General features: G+C 37.6%; 1 protein-coding gene across 1 annotated transcript in view; it reads right to left on the bottom strand.

Annotated features, from left to right (window-relative positions):
- Window positions 1-1976: 1976 nt before the first annotated feature.
- Window positions 1977-25178, bottom strand: part of LOC140507622 (uncharacterized) — a 65876-nt gene continuing 42674 nt past the window's right edge. Inside the window, 9 exon segments of the mRNA XM_072615639.1 lie at window positions 1977-4033; window positions 4035-4317; window positions 4960-5010; window positions 6874-7012; window positions 7342-7467; window positions 7682-7941; window positions 17346-17566; window positions 18002-18164; window positions 22834-22919. Of these exon segments, the coding sequence (XP_072471740.1) occupies window positions 3997-4033; window positions 4035-4317; window positions 4960-5010; window positions 6874-7012; window positions 7342-7467; window positions 7682-7941; window positions 17346-17566; window positions 18002-18164; window positions 22834-22919 (1366 nt within the window). The 3' untranslated portion in view covers window positions 1977-3996.

Raw genomic sequence — 25178 nt, 5'->3', positions numbered from 1 at the left:
TTTGAGGTTTTGTTTCCTCTTGAGCACTTCTGTAATACCACTTCCCCACCTCCTCCCTGCCACACACATAAACACTCTTACTTTCTCCTATTGCTAACCTTCTGACTGGCAAACTCGGTTCATCAGCCTAGGTCTTTGCCCTAACTAACTTTTGAGTGGATAAGTTTAGTGGAGTGTCCATCCCAATACTGTGTACCTCTCCCTCCTTTCCCTTTCCCTCTGTACCTCCTTTCTCTAGCCTGGTAGCTCTGAGCACTGCTAGGCTGTCATCACTGTAGTCAGGGTTATTTCTGTCATTTGGAATTTGGGTCAAAGGGGGAAAAGCATGGAGTTGAGTTCTTTTTTAAGTCTAGAGATGTATCCTGTCCCTTTCCCTCTGTTCCTCTACTCTTTGGCAAAAATCATTTTCAGCACAGGACCCTATCAAGGCAGTGGTCATTAAGACTCTAGCAAACTTCTGCATCCTGGAGATTGTTTCTCCATGGCAAGTGAAAGAGGGGGGAAGTAGGGATGCAGGATTGGGTTTTCTTGTAAGTTTGTGTGTCAAGCCTATAGACTGCCTACTGCAGACTCACTGCCAGTTGGTTGATTGGTTGGTTGTTGTTCTTTGTTCTCAAAGAGGACCAAAATGGCATCATTATGCTAGAGTCAAGTTACAATGTGTCTGACTGTGGCTGATCGGACCAGTATGAATGGGAATGTTCTACCACAGGTTGGGCACAAATAATCCATGTGAACATTTGAGATGAATTCTCTAAACTTTGTATTTCACATTTTTTTTCAGCTCCTTCAACTCTGCTTTGCTCATAGAGTATAACACCTTCTCTGATGAAGACATGCTACAGTAAGAGGTCATGTATCAGTGTCTCCTGTGTCACACAATCAATTCCAAGATTCTTCAGAGACCTTGAGAGTATCTCTGCATCACTTCTTTGACCATCATTTTTATGCTTGCCCTGTGTGAGTTCTCCATAAAAGTACATTTTTCATTTGAACAACATGACCAACCCATCAGAGTTGCATTCTCTGATGTAGAATTTGAATGTGTGGCAGTTTAGTTTGAGAAAGGACCTCAGTGTCTGGTATCTTATTCTGCCATGTGATCTTCAGAATCTGCCGAAGAAAATTCAAATGGAAGCAATTCAGTTCCCTGGCACAGTGCTGGTATACTGTCCAGATTTCACCAGGAATATAAGGGCTCTGTAGAACTTCAGTTTGGCAGTCAGTCTAATATCTCTTCTCTCCACCCTTTCTTTCAGAGCTTCCCAAACACTGAGCTAGCTCAAGCAATGCACGTGGCAACCTCATTATCAGTGTGCACATCCCTGAAAAGTACACTACCAAGATAAATATTACAGACTTCTCCATTTGCTATAACCAATGGTTCCATATATTGGTGGTGTGGTACTGGCTAGTAAAGTATCTGTGTTTTCTTGGTGTTCATTAATTGTTGGGCCAAAATTAGCAGAAGCAACAGAGAATCAATTCATACTTTGTTGCATGTCAGCTTCAGAGGCTGTATTGACTGCACAATCACCTACAAACAGAAAATCATGCAGCAACACTCCCTTCATGTTGGTCTTAGCTGGTAGCCTTTTCAAGTGGAAGAATTTACCATTAGTGTGGTAGCTGACCCTGATGCCGCATTTGTCATCGTTAAAGGCATTTGATAACATGGCTGAAAACATCATGCTAAAAAGCATGGGAACAAGCAGAGAGCCTTGTTTCACTCCACTGGTGACTAGGAAAGTGACAGAACATCACTCATTCTCTAGAACCTGGGCAAGTATACAGTCATGAAATTGACATACAATGCTGATGAACTTCTTCAGGCAACCAAATTTTGACATAATTTTCCATAAACCATTATGATTGACAATATCAAAGGTCATGGTTGTAACCATAAGCAACCCAATATACACAGGGGTGCTGACTATCACAGGTTTTTAGATCTGTATTCATAAAAGGAAAGCAACTTACAAGGGGTTAACAATCACTTTAATCAAGCACAAGTATCATTCCTTTAATCAAGTACGTATATCATTCACCTAGTTCAGAGGAGTCAGCACCCTGAACTTCAAAGAAAATACAGAGAAATCCAAGCCCGATAGACATGGCTTCCTCGGCCTGAATTCAACAGACAGGTCCAACTGTCTGACCATGGGAGAGGGAAGCATCAACATCTGAGTTTTCAAAGCTGGGGGGTGGGGTTCCTTTAGCAGCTTTCCGGAGTCCTCATCTGGCCAAACAAACACTTCCAATCAGTAAGCCCCAAAGTAAAACCTCACCCTCAGAGTATCTATACCTATTTTAGAGCCAGAGGGCATCCCAACCCTTGAGAACCTCATTAACACAAGATATGGGAGTTCCTACAAATCTTCCCTAATCAAACTCTCCTTAATGGGCAGGCCCATTAATGGGTGGGAAAGATCTTTAATCACATTACCAATACAAATAGATATACTGTTTCTAGTTAAAGAAACTCTTTTTTCTGTACTTTACTTCTAGTAAAGACTCTTGATTGATAAAGGCAAGATTCAATCAGAGGCACTTGATTATAATAAAACAAAAACAGTAAAAGATCCTATTTTGCTTGCCATCACAGTGGTCAGATTTACAAATTTTTATATAGACCTGTGTTCTGCTCCTGGATTTGTTGAATAGCAAACATCATATTGACTATTCCTTGGCCCTTTCTGAAGCCACACTAGCTCTTAAATAGATGACCGTCTTTCAAGTGAAGGTTCAGTCTCTTAAGGAGGACTCTGGCAAAAATCTTGCCAGTAATAACTAAAAAAGAGACTCCCCTGTGATTGTCACAGGACAATCTATTTCCTGTATCTTTATAGAGGTGGATGAAGGAGGCATCCTGGAACTCTTGGGGGATAATCTCTTCTTGCCATATAACCTGGAAAATTTTAATCATTTTTTTTATATGAGCATTCTATTAGGTATCATTTGCAATGAGCGGGATTCTTGCATCAACTGCTCCTTATTTTGCATTTTGAATTAGCTACTCCGTAGACATTTTAAACTCAAGATATTAAAATAGAACTCATTGTCTCTCCCCTCCCCATTTCAAATTCAAGCTTCTAGTAAACTTCTTATTACTATTGAGGACATGGCCGTCCTTCCAGTTGCCCAGTTTCTTAACCCTAGTTTCATTCTTGGCTCCTCACTCTTTCTGCACATGTCCAATAAATTGCAAAATCTCATTTCTGTCCCTATAAGATCTCTCATATATATCCCCTTCATTCCACTTACCTATCACTTAGTTAAAGCCCTTGCTACCTCCTACTTGGCTTACTGATATAGTCTCCTAATAATCCTTCTATTTCACATCTCTCCCCAGTTCAATTCATTCTTCATGCAGCAGCCAAAATAATTTTCATAAAATGTAGGTTTGACCACATAACCTCTCTCCTTACACTCCAGTAGATCCCTGTTACCTCGAGGATCAAATATAAAATCCTCAGTTTGGCATTTAAAGTTTTTAACAACCTAGTTACATCCTACCTTTCCAACCTTCTTATATACTGCTCCCCTCCCTATTAAAGTCGACCTATGCTGGCCTATTTGGTGTTTCCCCACACATGACACCTTCTTTGTCCTCGTCTTTGCTCTGGCTCCCCTCAACTCTATGATTGAATTGCTATCTCTTCTTACCTTTAAGAATCAGCTCATTAGCCATCTTTTGTAAAGGATTTTCATGCTTCCCCAACTGCTAGTGCATTCCTCTCCAAAGGTGCCTTGTGTTTGCCTTATATACAGAATGTCTCCCCCAAAAAATTTAGTGCAGTTTTAGCTTTAAAAACTTCAGAAGTATAAATTCTACAAATTTACTGAAAAAAATTTAAGATTATTTAAAATATGAAAATATTGGCGTTTGTAATTAAATGTTAATATCACCGTAGCCTTGTGCTCTACATTGCTTTAGTCAATTTTTGAACTTTGTAAAAATTTTCATCAGCTGCTCTTCAGTGACTGGACATTAGCCTAATTCATCTTGTGAGGAAAAATGGCAATTTCATTAGCCTACAGGCTTTCTCACTGATGCCTTTTAAGTATTCTGTATTTCATTCATTAGGTGAGGATGTATGTCTTTTAGGACCTCATAGAAGTAGTCTTTGTAGTTTCTGTCCCAAGATGTGATAAAACCAAACAGTTGTCTCATTTTATCAGAGTTAGTTTTCTCTGCCCGTATGTTTTCATACTCCTCAATGCTGAGGGGTTTGTTATAAAGTCTGGCGAGGATCGTGTCCACTGATGTTACCCTAGAAATTATTTGATCCCTGTGTTGGTCAACAAAGTGACATCCTGGAGGAAGAGAATAAGGGGAGAGACTGATGGAGCTTCTGATGCAGGCAGAGAGATAGAAATATCTTAATGTATTAATAAATAGTTCCAGTCACTACCATGGCCTCCTGCCTCTTATTTCTATTAACTTTGGAGCCTTGGCTCCCTGTCTCCTGTTTCTACATCCATTCTACTCACCATTGGAGCAATCGCTGTCCTTAAGGCTTATGCTCATTCAGGTCCGAGGACTTTTTGTAGTTAAGTACAGTCAATGTAGAATATGAACAACTACATAATTTGTGGAGACCACCAGACTTTTTCACTGTGATATGCCCGAATTTGAATTCTCCCCCACCCTCAATTAACCTAGCTAGAGAGACATGTCTGGTCAGTACATTCCCTTCTGAAGCACTCTGGACCCAGGAACTTGGCATTACAGAAAGGAACTCTGGACACTTGTGATATACAGGGTATCACAAGTCTAACTGCAAATTTAAGGTACAGAAGTTTAAATCTGTCCTGTGACTTTTTTTGTCACCCTGTCTGTGACTTTTCCTTTGGTCACACATTATGCCCTCTCTGGATAAGACATCTTTCTCCCACCCCTCAATAGTCAAAGAAGTTCCACATGTTGGTGTATGTAAGAATGAGGACATTACTAACCTGTCAGAGCTGAAGAACCTGGGGTATAACCAAGTGCAAGTTCAAGATCTCCTGGGAGAGAGAAAAAGATAATGAGGTATTAAGTCAGATTTCTGACTGATGTCTGATACTCCTAGGACTCCTAATCTTAGCATGGGAAGGTGGTCTGATTTTACAATGGGCCTGGAGGAGGGGAAAAGAAGAAAAGGCCCAAATGAAAGCAATCAGAGGCCACCGAAGGTTGGGAATAAAACATTCTGTCATCCTCACCTCACAGTGAATAATAGGAAAGATTAAGTAAAAAGTAAAGGCCATGGTAGCTAGGACCCCATGTTTTATGAATTTGCTTTTGATCATGGGCCTTATAAAGCAGGTTAACATTTCTAGAGTGAAAGACTTTAGCTCTTTCTTTCTCTTTCTTTCTTTCTTGCTTGGTACTCTCAGGGAAACACCTTGCTGCATCTACATTAGTCATATTAAAATTAATTTGATGCATCTTATGTATTACTAAGAGAGGTAAGGTGAAGTTATTTTCTTACTTGCTATTTCTGCTGACCTTAAAAGCATTAGATGGAGCTTAATTAAACAAAAACCCACACAAGAAACATTGCTCAATGCTTCCATGGTTCAAAATCCATTCCTGAATTAATGATCAGTGAGGATGGGACCATTTACATCCAGTGACAGCACATCTCCCCTTCTTTCCTTGTAGTCAGTCACTAAACATTTATTAAGCACCTACTATGTGCCAAGCGCTGTGCTAAACACTGAGGATAAAAAAAAGAGGCAAAAGATAGTCCATGCCCCTGAAGTAGCTCATAATCTAATGGAGGAAACAACAAACTATGTGCAAACACGCTGTGCATAGGATAAATAAGAAATAATCAACAGAGTAAAGGTACTAGATTTAAGAGGGATTGGGAAAGCCTTCCTGTAGAAAGTGGGATTCTAGTTGGAAATTGAAGGAGCCAGGGAAGCCAGAAGGTAGAAAAGAGAGCATTCCGGGATCACATAAATCACAGAAAGAGAAAATGCCCAGAGTTAATTGAGGAATATCTTGTTCAAAGAACCATCAGGATGCTAATGTCACATGACACTGAATACATGACAAAGAATAAGACGTAAGAAGACAGGAAAGATGTGGTGAGTGGTGGGGAAGAGGAGTGACATTGGTTAGATTATGAAGGACTTTTAATGCTGGTGGATTTTTTATTTGATCCTGGACTCAATAAGGAGGCAATGGAGTTTATCGAATTAGGAAGGTGACATGATCAGAAGTCTGCTTTAGGCAAATCACTTTAATGGCTGAAAGAAGGATGGAGTGGAGTGGGCAGAGACAAGACAGGGCAGACCCACCAGCAGGCTTCTGCAGTAGTCCAAGTGTAAGGTGGTGAGGACCTGCATTAGAGATGTGGCAATATCAGAGGAGAGAAGATGTATTTGAGGCAAATTGCAAAGGTGAAATTGACAGGCTTTGGCAACAGATTGGATATGGTGGGGAGGGATGTTGAGGGTGGCATCTAGGTCATGACTGTGAGGGACTGGGAGGATGGTATTACCTCTACAACTGCAGTGACATTTGGAAGTGGGGAATGTTTAGGGGAAAAGATAATCAGTTCAGTTTTGGGCATGCTGAGTTTAAAATGTCTATCAGACATGCAGTCTGAGGTTTCTGAAAGGCAGTTAGACATGTGAGATTGAAGGTCAACAGAAGGTCAGGATAGAAAAAACAGATTCTACAATCATCAACACAGAGATGATTAAGTCTATGGGAGCTGATAAGATTCCCAAGTAAAGTAGTAATGCACAGATACCTATACTTATGCAGACATCTACATACACACACATACATACACACACACACATACACACACACACCACACATTCTTGCCTGAAAACTTCAGTGTCTGACTCATTCATCACTGATTATCTTACCTGATCTCACCAGTGTCTCCCAGACCACCGTCCCACCTGTGTGTCTCAAATCCAAACTGATTTTTTCCTTCATTTTGCTAGAGTAAATCTCAGAAAAAATCTGACACTCCCCAGCACTGCTATAGCAGAGTTCTAGTTCCTAGAGAGAAACACCAATAGTATGTGTGCATTACAGGTTCTCAGAACAGAACCAAGTCAAATGAAGTATGGCTGAGCAAGGTCATTCTTATATTAAATTGTTTTTTTTTTTTTAATTCAAACTATGTATTTATTTCGAAGTTATTTTAAAGTAACTCACATCCTTATATCAAGTTACTTAACAAAAGTAAGATATTTATCGCTAAAAAGTTTAGGAATTATGACAGAGATGCATAGTGAAGTAGAGGATTTCACTGAAATTTGTTGAATTTGTTTTGAACAAAAAAGAGGTGCTTTTACAACAGGATGTGATCAACCAATATCACTTACTGTAGGCCTTATTTCCAAGTGTTTTGATCCAGATACTAAGAAACGAGAGCCAATGAAAAGTGGGGTTACTGGAGATGGCTTATGCAAGCGAAAAAAGTGGAACTTTTTTTCTTCTTTATCTATAGCCTGAAGAAAGGGAAAGAAAAATTTTCAACCTGAGAAATCTCTGTTTGTCCCAGAAGAGTACACAGGAAGGCCACAATTACTTGCCATATACGTCAATGGATTTCATCATAGAACTGATGTCAAATTGGGGATTTTAAGATAAGGATGGGGTTGTCAGCTTCTTTAAGATCTAAGTACTTTTTCCCAATTCATACTTAGGACAATTTAAGCTTACCTTTCTTATTGTACAGTCACTGGGGATCAGATACAGGTGGAATGTGATGTCCTCAGCCCTGAGTTGGCAATATAGAAGAGTGGTGGAACGAATGGGGAATTTAAAGTTGGAATCTACAATTCTCAGCAGAACTCCCATGTAAGAGAAATTAGGGTTTTCCAGGATGGCGTAGGATGATTCCACTCTTGTTGGATTCTCCAAGACCATACCTTCCTTTTTAAAGTGGGCAATTTTGAACAAGGAGACATCAAAATTTCCTCCTGTCAGAGAATTTCAATAAAAATTATTTTCTATTTCTTCTTTCCTTATACTTCTAGTAGTCAATGGTCACTTTCTTTGTGTGACCTCAGTACAGCTGAGGACCAAATAAAAGCCAGTTCTGTCATTTAAAAAGAGGAAATTAATTAAAGCTCTAAGTTAAAAGCAAATTCCATGTGACAGTTTTTGAGATCACATTAAGTAAAATGAGTAGAAAAAAAATTTAGACAGTTGTAAGCTGGTTAAGAAAAATGTACTGTTATATTGACTAACATGAGAAAACAGGAAAAGTGCTGGAGAAGATGTGGGAAAATTGGAACACTAATGCATTGTTAGTGGAATTGTAAATTGATTCAAACATTTTGGAGAGGATTTTGGAACTACGACAAAAGGGCTATAAAAATGCACATAACGTTTGACTTAGCAATACCACTTCTAGGACTATATCCCAAAGAGAAGATAAAAATGGGAAAAGGACACACATGTACAAAAATATTTATAGCAGCTCTTTTTGTGGTGGCCAACAGTTAGAAATTGAGAGGATGCCCATCAACTGAGGAATGAATGAACAAGTTGTAGTATATGAATGTAATGGAATACTATTGTGCTATAAGAAATGATTAGTAGATGGACTTCAGAAAAACCTGGAAAGACTTACATGAACTGAGTGGAGTGAGGGGAGTAGAACCAGGGGTGACTGACTTTGACAGATTTGGCTTTTTTCAGCAATGCAAGGTTCTAAATCAAGTCCAAAAGACTCATGATGGAAAATGAGAAAGAATTATGAAGTCTGAATGCAGATTGAAGCAAACTATTTGCTCCGTCTTTTTTGTTTTGTTTCTTCTTTCATGTGCTTCATTCCATTGGTTACAGTTCTTCTCTGAAACATGGTTAATGTGAAAATACGTTTAATGTGAATGCATATGTAGAAACTGTATCAGACTGTATGGTATCATGGGGAGAGGGGGAGGAGGAGAAAATTTGGAATTCACAAGCTTGTGGAACTGAATGTTGTGAACTAAAATTAAATAAACTAAATTAAAAAAAGATAGAAAAATGTATACATTAATAAATACTTGATTAATGATTGACCATAATACTGCTAAGTACCCTACACAGTTTATAAATTTACTACTAAGTTTATGTTTCAATTTAACTTTTCCTTAGATTTTGATTTTATTTAGTGTGGAGCTGACCCTGGGTCCTTAAAAGTCATGGTAGAAGAATGTAAGCTCTGTCAATTTCTATCACACTAATGAAGTGTGGTCTCAAAAAGAGACTGTACCTGTTTTTTGACAATTGCTGTAGCCATGGTAACTTATCAAATAAAAATAAACAATGCCTTTCATTTCTATGAAATTTCCTTTACTTTTCTATGTAGGTGATAGATTAGTGGAAAAACAGATGGTGCTAAGAATCTGTAGTGCTACTAAGTAGGGTAGGCTGAGGTTATTTGAGTTTGAGAGTACTGAGATACAGTAGAACTAAAAAAGATTGGGTAGGATGTCAGCACTAAGTGTAATGGTAATTTTAAGGTTATTGGTGGGTGGGGGGAAGAGTTAACAATCTTCCCCATCCATTAATAGGCTTCAATCCCTTTTGTTAATTTCTATTGAGGCACTGAAAAGTGTATAAATACTTTGAGGTAAGGTTTTACTTTGGGGCTTACTCACTGGAAGTGTTTGTTTGGCCAGATGAGACTCTGAGAATTCGCTAAGGAGTCCCCTGGCTTTGAAAACCCAGGTGTTGGATGCTTCTTTCTCTGGTAATTATATATGTATTGCTTATGGTTAGACAGTTGGAAGCCTTGCCTGTTGATTTTTATTTCTCTATATTTTTTCTGAAGTTCAAGGTGCTATTTTTTTTCTCCTGAACTAAGTGAATGATATTTGTGCTTGATTAAAGTCATTGCTGACCCCTCAAAAATTGCTTTCCTTTTAAAAAAAACAGATCTAAGAACCTGTATAGCAGGCCCTCCTGTGTATATCAGGGTCTTTGTTGTTATACTAAGTCTGACACCAATATGGTGAGCCCCTAGGAATGGAAGGCAACAAGAAGAACTGGCCCAAACTGGAAAAATTAAGTAGTTGAAAGTTTTCTGCCAGTCAGCATTGGGATTACAACTGTCAGCGACTGTTGTACTTCCTATTTGGATAAGAAGGGAAGATTCAGTCTCAAAAACAAAACAAAATGAAACAAACAAACAAAAATTATGATTCCTTGAAAGATACAACAATGGATATAATATCATTATTCTGACTAATATTATTTAGTGAGGCACAAACAGGGAATGAATATTTGCTACTATCATGGAGGCAATCCAGCATAGAATTCATGCCAAATAGTGATTTGCTATAAAATATGAGGTCCTCTAGATACTCCTATTGGCAAATAATATGGTTTTGATTTCAGCAGTGCAGACTCCTAAATGAAATCCATGATTGCTTAAAAGAGTTTCAACTAACTGTGTATTTGAGAAATTAATTAAGAATACTTATTGAAAGAATACCTGGTCTTCCCTTCCTTTCTCCCTAAGTTTTTTCAGTTGGAGGTGGGAGCGGAGGCAGGTCATGGGAGTGTCAGATGAATAATAAAAAAAAAACCTTGTTATTTGAAAAACAAAAATAAATTTTAGAAAAGAATTTACCCCTTAGTTATAGTTTTTGAAAAACACCTGATATTGTTCTCATCTAACAGTTCAAATTATATTCAAGTTGCATGTTCATTTTGACCTTACTGTGGCACATAGGGTAGAATGCTGTTCTAAATCTAATTTCTACCATATGGGTTTTCAGTTTTCCCAGTATTTCTTGTTAAATAGTAATTTATTACTCAAAGTAATTTATGTACTTAGGAGTACTGAACAAGTGGGTTTAAGGACAAATGAATCCAATAATTTATTTTTCTGTCTTATTTTTCCTTTCCTTTCCTCTTTCCAATCTGCGTTTTCCTCTTAAATTAGCGCAAAAAAGATTAAATGATTACTTCTTACTCTCTGGTCATTCCTACTTCTCAAAAATTACCATATCTTTTAACCTTTTATTCTTCCAAATATAATATTTTTTCTACCTCTATAAAGAATTCACTTGGAGGCTTTATTGACATAATACTAAATCTATAAATTACCTTAAGTAACCATGATTTTTATTGTTAGTTCTACCAGCCATGAGTTTGCACACCTCTAAAGATATTTAAATAATCCTTTGTTATCTTTATGTTTTGCAATTGTATCTATACAAATTTTGAATATGTCTTGGTAGATTGACTGAAAGATAATTTATGTATTTTCTAGATATTTTGACTAGAACTTCCCTCATTCAAACTTCCCCCTGGACTTTTTTTTTTTTTTTATAACTATAGACAACTGCAATTGATTGTAGGAGTTTATTTCACATCGTGCTAATTCATGGAAGCTATTGTCTCAGAGAATTTCTTTGTTGATTGTTTTGGAGTTTTCTAAATCATCATGCCATCATCACAGAGGAGTAGTTCTCTCTCCTATTTACAGGACATGCTACTTTGGGTTGAAACGAGTTCTTTTGCCTTTAGGGATGTACTATTCCATCCTCTTCACCAGTTCTCAGAACCATGAAATTATCATGTCTTATACAAATTGATTTTCCTGCATATTTGAAGGTCTGTTCTTCGGTTCCTTGCAAAATTTTTTGCTTTCCCTTGAAATCATTAAATTTGACAACTAGATATTTCAGAGTTTCAAGTGCATGCAAGTTCCATCCCTATCCACTTGCCACCTTCTACTTCCTATAATGATCTATGGATTCTCTAAATCATTGCTTGGTTGTTTGTATTCTAAAGTTCTTGGCACCTTTAGTGAGTTATTTCCTGCAGGTGATATTCAGGTTTTTTGACTTCTCATGTTCTTTGGGGAAACTTATGATACTTAAGTTACTTCTGATCATCCTGTCACTGGATCTGGAGAAAATCAGTCACTTTGGATTTATAGAAAACTTGTATTTTTTTAACATTTTTGCTTTTTATTTCTCTTCTTGTTTTTTTCCTTAACTTCTATATTTTTATGTCCTAAATCTCTTATTCTTTTTCAGAGCTTCTATTTTTTGGATGAATTTCCTATCATATATATACCGTTTTTCCTTCCTTGCTAATTGTTTTTAAATTTACTATTGGCAACTAACATCTGACCTGTATTTCTTTCTTTTTTTTGTATTTAAATTTATTTATTTAAGTTTTCAAAGTTCATTTGAGTTTCAAATTTTCTCCTCATTTCTCCCCTCCCTCCACCCTAAAACGCCGAGCATTCCAATTACCCCATCACCAATCTGCCCTCCCTTTTAGCATCCCTCCCTTCCCTTATCCCCATCTTCTCTTTTGTCCTGCAGGGCAAGATAAATTTCTATAGCCCATTACCTGTATTTCTTATTTCCTAGTAGTATGCAAGAACAAAACTCAACAGTTGTTCCCAAAACTTTGAGTTCTAATTTCTCTTCCTCCCTCCCTCCTCACCCATCCCCACTGGGAAGGCAAGCAATTCAATATAGGCCATATCTGTGTAGTTTTGCAAATGAATTCCATAATAATCATGTTATGTAAGACTAACTATATTTCCCTCTATACTATCACGCCCCCCATTTCTTCTATTCTCTTTTCATCCTGTCCCTCCCCAAGAGTGCTGACTTCTAATTACTCCCTCCTCCCATTGCCCTCCCTTCCATCATCCCCCTCACCCTGCTTATCCCCTTCTCACCCACTGTTCTGTATTGTAAGATAGGTTTTCATACCAAAATGAGTGTGCATTTTATTCCTTCCCTGAGCTGAATGTGATAAGTGTAACCTTCATGTTTTTTTCTCTCACCGCCCCCCTTTTTCCCTCCACTGAAAAGTCTTTTGCTTGCCTCTTTTATGAGAGATAATTTGTCCCATTCCATTTCTCCTTTTCTCCTCCCAATATATTTCTCTCACCCTTTAATTTCATTTTTTAAAGATACGATCCCATCCTATTCAATTCACCCTGTGCTCTCTGTCTCTCTCTCTCTCTCTGTGTTTGTGTGTGTGTGTGTGTGTGTGTATGTGTGTAATCCTACCAGCTACCCAGATACTGAAAAATGTTTCAAGAGTTACAAATATTGTCTTTCCATGTATGAATGTAAACAGTTCAACTTTAGTAAGTCCCTTACGAGTTCTTTTTGCTGTTTAGCTTTTCATGCTTCTCTTGATTCTTCTGTTTGAAAGTCAAATTTTCTTTTCGGCTTTGGTCTTTTCATCTTTGGTCTTTTCATCAAGAATGCTTGAAAGTCCTCTATTTCATTGAAAGATCATTTTTTTCCCTGAAGTATTATACTCAGTTTTGCCGGATAGGTGATTCCTGGTTTAAGTCCTAATTCCTTTAACTTCTGGAATATCATATTCCATGCCCTTTGATCCCTCAATGTAGAAGCTTCTAGATCTTGTGTTATCCTGATTGTATTTCCACAATACTTGAATTGTTTCTTTCTAGTTGCTTGCAATATTTTCTCCTTGACCTGGGAACTCTGGAATTTGCCCACAATGTTCCTAGGAGTTTCTCTTTTTGGATCTCTTTCAGCAGGTGATCAGCTGATTCCTTGAATACTTATTTTGCCCTCTGGTTCTAGAATATTAGGGCAGTTTTCCTTGATAATTTCATGAAAGATGATGTCTAGGGTCTTTTTTTGATCATGGCTTTCAGGTAGTCCCATAATTTTTAAATTGTCTCTCCTGGATCTATTTTCCAGGTCAGTTGTTTTTCCAACGAGATATTTCACATTATCTTCCATTTTTTCATTCTTTTGGTTTTGTTTTGTGATTTCTTGGTTTCTCATAAAGTCATTAGCTTCCATCTGCTCCATTCTAATTTTGAAAGAACTATTTTCTTCAGTGAGCTTTTGAACCTCCTTTTCCATTCGACTAATTCTGCTTTTTAAAGCATTCTTCTCCTCATTGGCTTTTTGAGACTCTTTTGACAATTGAGTTAGCCTGTTTTTAAAGGTGTTATTTTCTTCAGCATTTTTTTGGGTCTCCTTCATCAAGGTGTTGACCCACTTTTCATGCTTTTCTTGCATCTCTCTCATTTCTCTTCCCAGTTTTTCCTCCACCTCCCTTACTTGATTTTCAAAATCCTTTTTGAGGTCTTCCATGGCCTGTGACAACTGAATATTTATTTTGGATTTTTGGGATACAGAAGCCTTGACTTTTATGTCTTTCCTGATGGTATGCATTGTTCTTCCTCATCTGAAAGGATGGGAGAAGATATTTGTTCACCAAGAAAGTAACCTTCCATAGTCTCATTTTTTCTCCATTTTTTGGGCATTTTCCCAACCAGTTACTTGACTTTTGGTTCCTTTGTCAAGAGTAGGGTATACTCTGGGGATCTGTAAGATCTCAGTTCCTCCAAGGTAGCACAATCAAGCATGTACACTGGTCTGGGAGCAGGAAGGGATTTTTGTGCCCAGAATATTAGCAGAGTTTCCTCTCTACAGCCACCTGGCCTCCAGTTCTGCCAAGCCAGCACTGGAGACAGAGGTTCAGATAAGCAGCAGGTGGGCAGGGCTGCCATTCAGTGTAAGATAAAGATCAGCTCCCTCAGGGCCTCTACACAGGGCTGAGATAATAATCAGCTCCTCGGTGCCCCCAGGGTTTTTACAATCCAACAATGGATACTGGCTGCTATAGGGGCTACTGTGGGAACTGCTGCCATCTGACTGATGTGGCCTCTGCCACAGGAGCTATGAGAAGGCCCTTTTCCCTTCCTGGCCAGCTGAAAAAAACCTGTCACTGACCTTTGGGACCTGTGGGTTGAGGGATCTGTGAACTGCTGCTGCTGGGACTGGAGATTCTGCTCTGGAGGGCTGTTCTTGCGATGTGCGGCCAAGGCTGAGGCCAAGGCTGGGCTGGGCTCTGCTCTGCTTCTGGTGCAACAGACAGTTTCCTGTGGGCCTTTCAGGTCATCCTGGGCTGGAAATCTCCTCCACTCTGTTGCTCTCCACTTCTGCTGCTCCAGAATTTGTTGAGAGTCCCTCTCTGTAGGTATTTTGTAGGCTGTGTGGGGAAAGCCTGCATATGTATGTCTTTCTGCTCTGCCATCTTGGCTCCACCCCTACATTTATTTCTAATTACATATTTTCCTATTTTTTTTTTTTTTACTGTACTCATTTTTTTTAGTCTTTTTCCTTCATCTCCGGGATGTCCACATCATTTTATTTTTCATCAGGCAATTCTGATTCATTTTCCTTTATGTTCTATATTTCTTTAGTATGCTTTGATTTCTTTGCAGTTTTACTGATTCTTTCTATTTTCAGGGTCTTCTCCATTGGTTTACCTGCTTGAATTTAGCCTTTATCTCTTAATAATTTGGAGTTTTAATGGTTCTCCAATTAAAGAGAGAATCCCTTTCATTGCCTCTTTTGTCACTCATTTTGACTTCTCTTCTTTTAGTTGTACAGACCCTTGAAGCTATGTTGTTTGACTCCCTTACCTTCATCACACTGGGAACATGTGGGAGTTATTATTATTTTTTGTTTTCACTACACAGAAATATCAAGGAATTCTGCTTTAATCTTGATAACTGATTTGCAAAAGGGTACTACTCTCCTTTATCACAGAAAATGCATTTCTTAATGTCTTAATGAAAAAAGGCCTTTATCTTATCTATGAGGATAATTCATAAAAGCTAATTTACATTGAAAAAGAAGAGATGGCTGTAATATAGAGTATAATCATAATCTGTCATATTAATGGAATTGTCCTTTGATACTAATAAAGTGAGCTATATTGTTGTTGTTATATATATATATATATATATATATATATATATATATATATATATATATATATATATATATATATATATATATATATATATATATATATATATATATATATATATATATACATATATATAATTTCCTAAATCTGTTCTGTAAGTCTTTGTAACTATTTTTACCATGAGTTCCACCTACATCAGGGAAAGTAGAGGCAGTATTCCTATTTTGGTGATAGAACTTTTACATATGACCTTTCAAAATAGGCCCTTTGTATGATGGGATGGAAGCCTTGGTAACTTGCATGCCATAGTAATGAAATATAACTCATATACTGACAGCTCAGTACCATACATAGCCAAACTATTGGGTTAATGAGATAATCATTTTAGCTTCACCATAATCCCTAGACATGTTGCTGAAAAACGGTCTTAAAGATGAGGACAATCTTGATATTAGGAGATATTATTTAGAAAAAAAATAAACAGGATTGTCCACAGGGTCAAATCCTGCAAAGAAAATATATTTATCTTGAAGTTCACTATTGAGTTTTCAGTCTACTAAGGTCCAGCATTTTTTTCACAGGAAATTATATGTGGCCACATTTTCTTCATCTTACTCTTGAGCAGTTATTTTTTTTTTAACCTGAATCAAGGACTTTATATTTATTCCTATTTATCATCATCTGCTTCAGTTCAGTCTAGGGGAAGATAATAGAATAGTGATGATGACAATGATGACAACAATAACTCATTTAAACAAGTCAAGAAAATAAAGCTCCTAAAAAGTATCTTGTCTAAGCTCATGTAATGGCCATCTGAATTGGAAAATCTTTCCTATTAACTAATAGGCCCATTAAGTCACATGGAGGCTGTGAATAGGTGGAGCAGGAAGAGGCAGAGCTAGAGCAGAGCTGAGAGGAAGTTAGTCTTGAGAGCAGTGAGAGCCAGGAAGGATGCAGCTTGAGTGATTTTGTGATTGTTTGTGATTTTGTTTAAGACAGCCTGTTTGTGATGAGTGTGGTGGACCTAGTTTGTGGGAAGCCTAGCAGGGAGAAGGCTTGGGGATGGTGTTGTTCTCTTCATTGCTGTTGTGCATAGATTTTTGTTGCGGTGATGGATTTGGGTCTGAATAAATGTTTTGGTTCTGCCTTCCATGTGGAAAGTCTGTGGTATTTCATGATTCTGAATTACACTGTGATATTCATGGCTTCTGTGGGCAATATTGCATTGGCACTACAGCTCACCAAAGTAAGTGTCAATTATCATCCATTTGAACATACGTTCTATCTATGAAACCACAGCAATGACTGTTATCATGACCACCACCCCATTTTTCATCATTATGGACTTCACTATCATCATCATCATCATCATCATCATCATCACTTCAATCATTACTATTGCCATTTCCACCATGATTAGCACCAAATATTTAGAACAGTCTGTGGAGTGAGACAGTGAGGTTTCATATTTTGCAGACTGGATGGTCCTCCTCTCAATTTTGTTTTTCTTAAAATCTAGATATATTCTCAACTGGATATAGTTTTAAAATACTATCCCTTCATTCATTTACTAGTCTATTAAGTCTGTAGCTGCACATTTTGTTGTTCATTGCTATTACAATAAGATTTTCACCCCATATCTCTTTACCTTCAAGGTACACAAAATGAGGGAGATGCATGGAAGTCACAACTCCAGGATCAACTCTGATATGAAATAGAGGGCCAGCAATCATGTAGTTTTGCTTCTGAGTCCAATTCAGATGTTGATTCCAGGTACCAAATTCAATGTCAACAGTCACCTCACTTCTCACAGAAAAACCAAGTCCAGTATCAGGCCAGTGGTAGAAGCCAGCCATGGGTAAATGAACTCTGGGAAGCACAAGGAGAGACCATCACAGTAGAGGAGAAGAAGCTTCAAAGGATTCTCAGTTTTCACAGTAGGCCATAAGCAATACAATTTCTACACACATCAATTACCTTCTTTATCCCTTATCAAAAAGGAGCAAGTGGGGACAGACTAATTCTCATATTTGTATAATAGTAAGATAACACAAAAGACTGAAAAAAAATCTAATAATGAAACATCATTAAATATTTATGGTAAATAGGAATATCACTGAGATGAACCATCACTGAGATGAGAGGAAAAAAGAGATGAAGGAAGGAAAGAAGAAAGGAATGGAAAAGAATGGAGGGGAGGAGAGAGAAGAAAAGAAAAAGGGAGCTCCATCTAGACTGAGTTACATACACCAACACATAACTACCCATGGGACAGAAGGAAATGAAGAGACCACTGGCTCTCACCTGTATACATTTCTGTTCTTGTCTATCAATTCGAGTTTTACTGTTCCATTTGGTCCCAGGAATTCACTGTGGCACCTTTCCACTTCTAACTGTTCATCTTTTAAAGGGTCAAAAGGGGAAAGTGAGGAAGTCCTTTTTATCTTTGTTTGTGGTGCTATTTCTCCTGGAAATAAATGTTAAATATGTAAAAAATTCACGAAAAGAAAAAAAAAACTGATTCTCTCAGATTTACATCAAGATATAATAGTTTGTTACAGTGCTACCATTTCTGGTCACTATGGCAAACTCATTAGAGGCATAAAGTGCTTTCTCAGGTAATGTGAGTAAGTGGTGTGATCTACATGATTACTATAAGACTACATGAGTCTTATGCCTTCATCCTAGATGAGGAAGCCATATTCCTGGATTATGAAGCATGTCTCCTACGTATTCACTTTGGTGCAGGGCTTATACTCATTTCCATGACTCACTGATGACCATGGCCAGTAGCAATTTATTCCCAAGAGCTTTAAAACAGTACCATTTTTTTTTTCCAGGGGAGGAGAAACAATGTGAAGGTAAGGGAAGAGATTGGGGGAGATCTTCACTATTCCCACACTTTTATAACACTGTCCCCAAGCCAAACTGTAAAGCAACCAGTAGCAACAATTCTCTATTTATAAGAATAACATTTTTTTTCCTGTAACCATGTTACTACACAGAGGGATGAACTTAAATATTTGTATGATTCTTTCCTCTAAGTTTACCTTACAATTTGGAGAATCAGACTTAGGAAGGAGTAAAAAGCTATGATTTGGCCATATTGACTGTATTTCATCTGGTCATTTAGATCACCTGCAAATTCCTAATGAATTAGGGTCATTGTGGGTAACTTAAGACAATGGCTGATTCATCTTTATGCCAAAATCCATATTGTGGTATTGTCTTTGGTGATTAGATTAGTTTCCAAGTAGCCCTGAAAATGCAGAGAAAATGAGGATTATTCTGATAATACATTTAAACTACTCTTTTCATTCAAAGAGATGAATTTTTAAAAAGTAATAAAATAGTAAAAAAAGAAACTTTTTTTTTCAGTACTTTCCAACTTTTGGTGACCCCATTTGGAGTTTTCTTGACAACGATACTAGAATGATTTGCCATTCCCTTTTCCAGCTCATTTTATAGAGGAGGAAGCTGAGACAAACAGGAATAGGTGACTTGCCCAGGATCACACAGCTATGAAATATCTGAAGCCAGATTTGAACTCAGGAAGATGAGTCTCCTTGACTCTAGGCCCATCACTTTATTCACTATTTCACCTAGCTACCCATAAACAAATAACAAATTTTGGTGAATATTTCCTTTTAGAATATACTGATTGAGAGACAAAAGGACTTTGTTTATTGATTATTTAAAATTTGATATAATACAAGCTGTTTGTCCTAAATAGTTTAACTTAAATTCTACTTACAATGGGATGGAGGAGGGGCTATGATCTTTGAAATGCTTATCTATAGAGAGGATTCCAAGACTGAAATCTTTCCCTGTTCTGTAGAGTTCATCAGGATAATTCACCTTGTCTCTTCATTTTCAGGGCTAATTCAGAACTATTTAAATCACCAAAAATAATACAACGATATGAATTTGGGTATAATGATGTGTCATTCACAGTCTTAAGTCACTCACAGTGACAGAAATTCCTTAGAATTTTGTAGAATTATGAACATTCCCTAGAGACCCTGGAGAATGGTAGAGATGAGTTGAGACTGTGAAGAAACAGGGCTAAGGGGAAGACTACTTGAGAAGACTGTTTATTATTGCTGAGGCCACTGGAAAGGGTTGCATATTGAAATAGAAGGGAAAAGAGGGAACAGTGAGAGGTGTGGTAAAGGGGAGATCATAGCATCAAGGGATCCTATGTTGCCCTCTCTTGCAGAAACAAGGAGATGCAGAATCCTCTTATAATAATGAAACAAGACTTTGCTACCCTCTCCCCATAATATGCCCTCCCAAAGAAGTTATAGGACAGTTTTTTACTTAATATCCTCATGGATGTCCCAGGACTTTTTAGAGAGATGATTCTAATGTTGATCTTTCGCTACCAAAACAACTCCTTTTATCTTGGTATATATACTTCCTGATTGCTTGTTGGTTTCTGCCTTTCAGTTTCATGGACTCCCTTAAGTCTTTTTTTTTTCTTCTTTTTTTTTTATTTAACTTTTAACATTTATTTTCACAAAATTTTGGGTTACAAATTTTCTCCCCTTTTATCCCCTCCCCCCCCAAACCCAAGCATTCTAATTGCCCCTGTGACCAATCTGCTCTCTCCTCTATCCTCCCTCCCTGCCCTTGTCTCCGTCTTCTCTTTTGTCCTGTAGGGCTAGATAGCTTTCTTGACCCCTTAACCAGTATTTCTTATTTCCCAGTGGTAAGAACATTACGTTTGTTCCTAACACTTTGAGTTCCAACTTCTTTAGCTCCCTCCCTCTCCACCCCTTCCCCTTGGAAGACAAGCAATTCAATATAGGCCAAATCTGTGTAGTTTTGCAAATGATTTCCATACTAGTTGTGTTGTATAGGACTAATTACATTTCCCTCCATCTTATCCTGTCCCCCATTACTTCTATTCTCTTATGATCCTTTCCCTCCCCATGAGTGTCGACCTCGGATTGCATTCTCCTCCCCATGCCCTCCCCTCCATCCTCCCCCCCACCCTGCTTGTGTCCCTGTCCCCCACTCTCCTGTATTATGAGATAGGTTTTCCTATCAAAATGAGTGTGCATTTTATTCCCCTTAAGTCTTTTTGATCGAGGACTTCAGTTTACTCCCGGTTTTGTAGGGTCTTTTGTTTCTCTACAGTCTACCATCTTTATTCATACAAATAGCTGTTGCTAACTGCCTACTATATGTGCTATAATAAGTTCTAGAGGTAGGTACTAGAAAGGAAACAAATATAAATAAGCAATGAACCCTGCTTTTGAGGAACTTATTAACTAGTAGGGATCATTATACACATAAAGATAAATACAGCACAGATTTGAATATAGTGAGTGCTTAAGAGAAGGACAAAGTATTAGGAGGCATCTGAAGTAGGCTTGAAGGATGGGTAAGATTATGGCAGTAGGAGAAATAAGAAGGGCCTTTCAAGCATAAGTGGGTAGACTTGGGTGAGTACAAGCAGGGTTAAGAGGATGTCAAACAGTTCAATTTTTCTAAAGCAAAGAAGACATGATATAGAGTAGTGTGAGATAAGACTGGAGGTGAGATGGACATAGGCCTTGAATACCAAGATAATGAGTGTGGAGCCATTAAAGATTCTGGGGAGTGGAGCAATTAGATCACAACTATACATTAGGAAGATTAATCTAGTAGCAAGATGTGGAATAGATTGAAATGAGGAGTGACTAGAGATCAGTAAACTATTATAGGATTCAGATTTAGTGTAATAAAGACCTGGACCAATGTCATGTGAGAGGAAATGGTAACTGTAGTATAAATATGAGGTGTTATAGAAAAAGAATTAAGATGTTGAATCTTTTTAAACTGATTCTGTGGAAGGGCCATGGAAGGGGAAGAATCAAAGATAATTCTGCCTTTGTGAACAAAAGCAATTAAGAAAAATGGTACCATTGACAGAAAAAAAGACATCAGGAAAAGGAGTAGGTTTATGGAGAAAGCTGATATGGTGATTTTAGGTAGGCAATAATAATAATTGAAATTATATAGGGCATTAAGGTTTGCAAAGTGCTTTACAAATATTATCTCATTTTATCCTTACAACTGGGAGATAGGTGCTATTATTATCCCACTTTATAGATGAGGAAACTGATGCAGACAGAAGTTTAGCAACTTGCCTGGAGTCACATAGCTAGCAAATATCTGAGACAGGATTTAAACTAAGTTTCTTCTGGCTCAGGTCCAGCCCTCCATTCACTTTATCCCCTTTTGGTACAAAAATCTTGATTTTGAGATGTTGGTAGGTCATCAAGACAAAGATACTTATAAATAGTTAGAAATGAAAATTTAAAGCTTAGGAGACAGTTCAGGAATGGAAATGTAAACTTGGACATTTTCTATAAAAAGATGACAGCCAGCCAATCAACTTGCGTTTATTAAGGTAATTCATTAAGTTCAGACAACAAGAATCTGAATTAGGAGAGGAACCATTTGAGTGAAGGGAAGGGGATACATAAGAGAAATGCTATAGAGGTGGTCAGCAAGACTTTGCAACTGTCAGTAAATTAGCTTTTATTTAGCACCAACTACGTCATGCACTGTACTAAGTGCAGGAGATACAAAGAAAGACAAAAACAGTCCCTGTTTTCAAGGAGAAAGGAAATAAATTATGCCCAGGGTGCTTTGCTAAGATCTTTACAAATATTATCTCACTTGATCCTCACAAAAACCTTGGGAGGCAGGTGCTATTAATATTCTTGTTTTATAGTTGAGGAAACTGAGACAAAAAGAGGTTAAATGACTTGCCCACAGTCACAGAACTACTAAATATCCTAGACTGGATTTGAACTCAGGCCCAGTTGCTCTACCACTGTGTCACCAGAACTGTCACCCTATAGACAGTGAATAAAGACATTTTCTGGCGAAGCATTAAGAAATAATGCGGCAAAGATAGTGAAAGGACAGACTGCTGATGAACTTTTGTGTAAAGGTTAAAGCATTTTGAATTTTATTCAGTAGTGACAGTAGCAGAGTTGTCAATGAGGAAGATTAATCTGGAGTTAATAAGGAGGATTAATCTGTGATAAAAAAATGACAGTAGAAATAAGGGTTAGGAAGCTGTTACATTAGCTTAGGATAAAGTGATAAAGGCCTCTTCTAACTCAGTCTCTCATTACCCAGGTTGAACCCCAGATGCTCTTGTGGGGAAGTATGATGTTCCTCTTCTTTCACATCATCCTCAAGAATTATCTGTATAGATTTCCTGAAAAGAAAATAGGAAATCAAGGGTGACATTTTGTTGATGGAGGTAAGAAAAGAGAATATCTTCATACTTGGGCATAGACACTGACCCTGGAGGTGTCATGTGCTCTCTCAGGTCAAGAACTAGGAAAGGGAATAAGAGGAATAAGCATTTAGTAGGCACCAACAATGTTAAGGGCACTGTGCTGAATTTTTGACAAATATTCTCATTTAATTCTCACAATAAACTGGAGGCGGACACTATTATTATCCCCATTTTACAGAAGAAGAAACTGAGGCAGTCAGTGATTAAATAATATGCCCAGGGTCACACATCTGATAAGTGCCTGAGACTAGATTTGAATTCAATCTTCTAGATTCCAGGCTCAGTTCTTTATCCACTGCAAGAGGCCTGATGCTGAAACATATACTTTGAACTCAAATAGCCTGCATGATTCATGGTAAGAAATGGAGCCACCACTGCAAGGTCTGTTGCTTATAAAGGATCTTTCCTGGGGATTAAATTAAATTAAACCTTACTTCAGAAGCTTCTTTTTCCCCCCTTGGATTTTCTTCTTCCTCACATCTGTTCTCCCCAAAAGAAACTTCTTTCATCCCACTTCCTTTCATCAATTGGCAATAACACCAACAAATATTGTTTTAAATACATAGTTATATGTAAGGCCCTGTGCTTAGTGCTAGAGATGCAGAGGTGAAAAAAAAAAAACAGTCCTTTTACCCTCAAGGGGGATTAGGACACATAAATATAATACAAGGAAGAATGTAATAGGAGAAAGGAATAATCCAGATAGTTCTCTACAAAGATCTGAGCAGGTAAAGTCACTTTGTTTTGTTTTACATTTTGTTTTCTTTTGTTTTTTGGGAGATCACTCAAGGCTTTATGAAGAAGTGGAAACTAAGCTTGACTCTGAAGGATCTATCAGTTTACAGAGAGGCCAATGGTGCAAGTAGTGGAAATAGAGAAATACAAGGAAGTGGAAGGGAAAACAATGTGTTCTGAATTGTCCCTATCTTCCTCTCCTTGGGTTTCCAGGCTGACTTTCCATTAAAATTTTTCTTTTATTTGGTGAAATTCAAATTCACAGGTTCTGAATTCTATTTCCTTTATTTCATACCTCTTGGTACAAAGAATTACTGTGTACATAGTTCTCCTGGTTGTGCTCCTTTCACCCAGCATCAGTTCATATAAATCTTTCCAGGCCTTTCTGAAGTCTTCCTGTTCATCCTTTCTTATAGCAAAATAGGATTCCATTGCATTCATATACAACATTTTATTCAGCCATTTTCCAACTGTTTGGCATCCCCATGATTTCCAGTTTTTGGCCACCACAAAGAGAGCTGCTATAAATATTTTTGTACATGTGGGTCCCTTTCCCATTTTTATGATCTCTGGGGAAGAGTCCTATAAGCTATATTGCTGGATCAAAGAGTATGCATATTTTTGTAGCCCTTTGGGCGTTGTTCCAAATTGCTCTCCATAATGGTTGGATCAGCCCACAGCTCCACCAACAATAAATTAGTGTTCCAACTTTCCCACATCTTCTCCAACATTTATCATCTTTCTGTTCTGTCATGATAGCCAATCTGATAGGTGTGATGTGGTATCATAGAGTTGTTTTGATTTGCATCTCTCTAATCAATAGTGATTTAGAGCATTTTTTTCATATGGGTACAGAGAGCTTTGCTTCCTTCCTCTGGAAACTGCCTGTTCATATCCTTTGACTATTTATCAATTGGGGAATGACATGTATTCTTGTACATTTGACTCAGTTCTCTCTATATTTTAGAAATGAGGCCTTTATCATAGATACTAGTCACAAAAATTCTTTCCCAGTTTTCTGCTTCCCTCCTAATCTTGGTTGCATTGAGCTTGGCTGTGCAAAAACTTTTCAGTTTAATGTAATCAAAACTATTCATTTTGCACTTCATAATGTTTTCTATCTCTTGGTTAGTCAAAAAATTTCTCCCTTCTCCATAAATATGATAAATGCACTATTCCTTGCTCCACTAATTTTTTTTGTAGTGTCAATCTTCATATCTAGATCATGTACCCATTTGGACTTTATTCTTGTGTATTATATCAGGCATTGTTCTATGCCTAGTTTCCTTTACACTATTATCCATTTTTCCTAACAATTTTTCTCAGACAATGAGTTCTTATCCCAGAAGCTGGAGTCCTTGGATTCATCAAACAGTATGTTGCTATATTCATTGACTACTGTGTCTTGAGTACCTAGCTTATTCCAGTGGTCTACCCTTC

Source organism: Notamacropus eugenii, chromosome 5 (genome assembly GCF_028372415.1).
Source record: "Notamacropus eugenii isolate mMacEug1 chromosome 5, mMacEug1.pri_v2, whole genome shotgun sequence".
In the NCBI taxonomy this organism is placed as follows: Eukaryota; Metazoa; Chordata; class Mammalia; order Diprotodontia; family Macropodidae; genus Notamacropus; species Notamacropus eugenii.
This window is presented reverse-complemented; position numbering and strand designations above follow the sequence as displayed.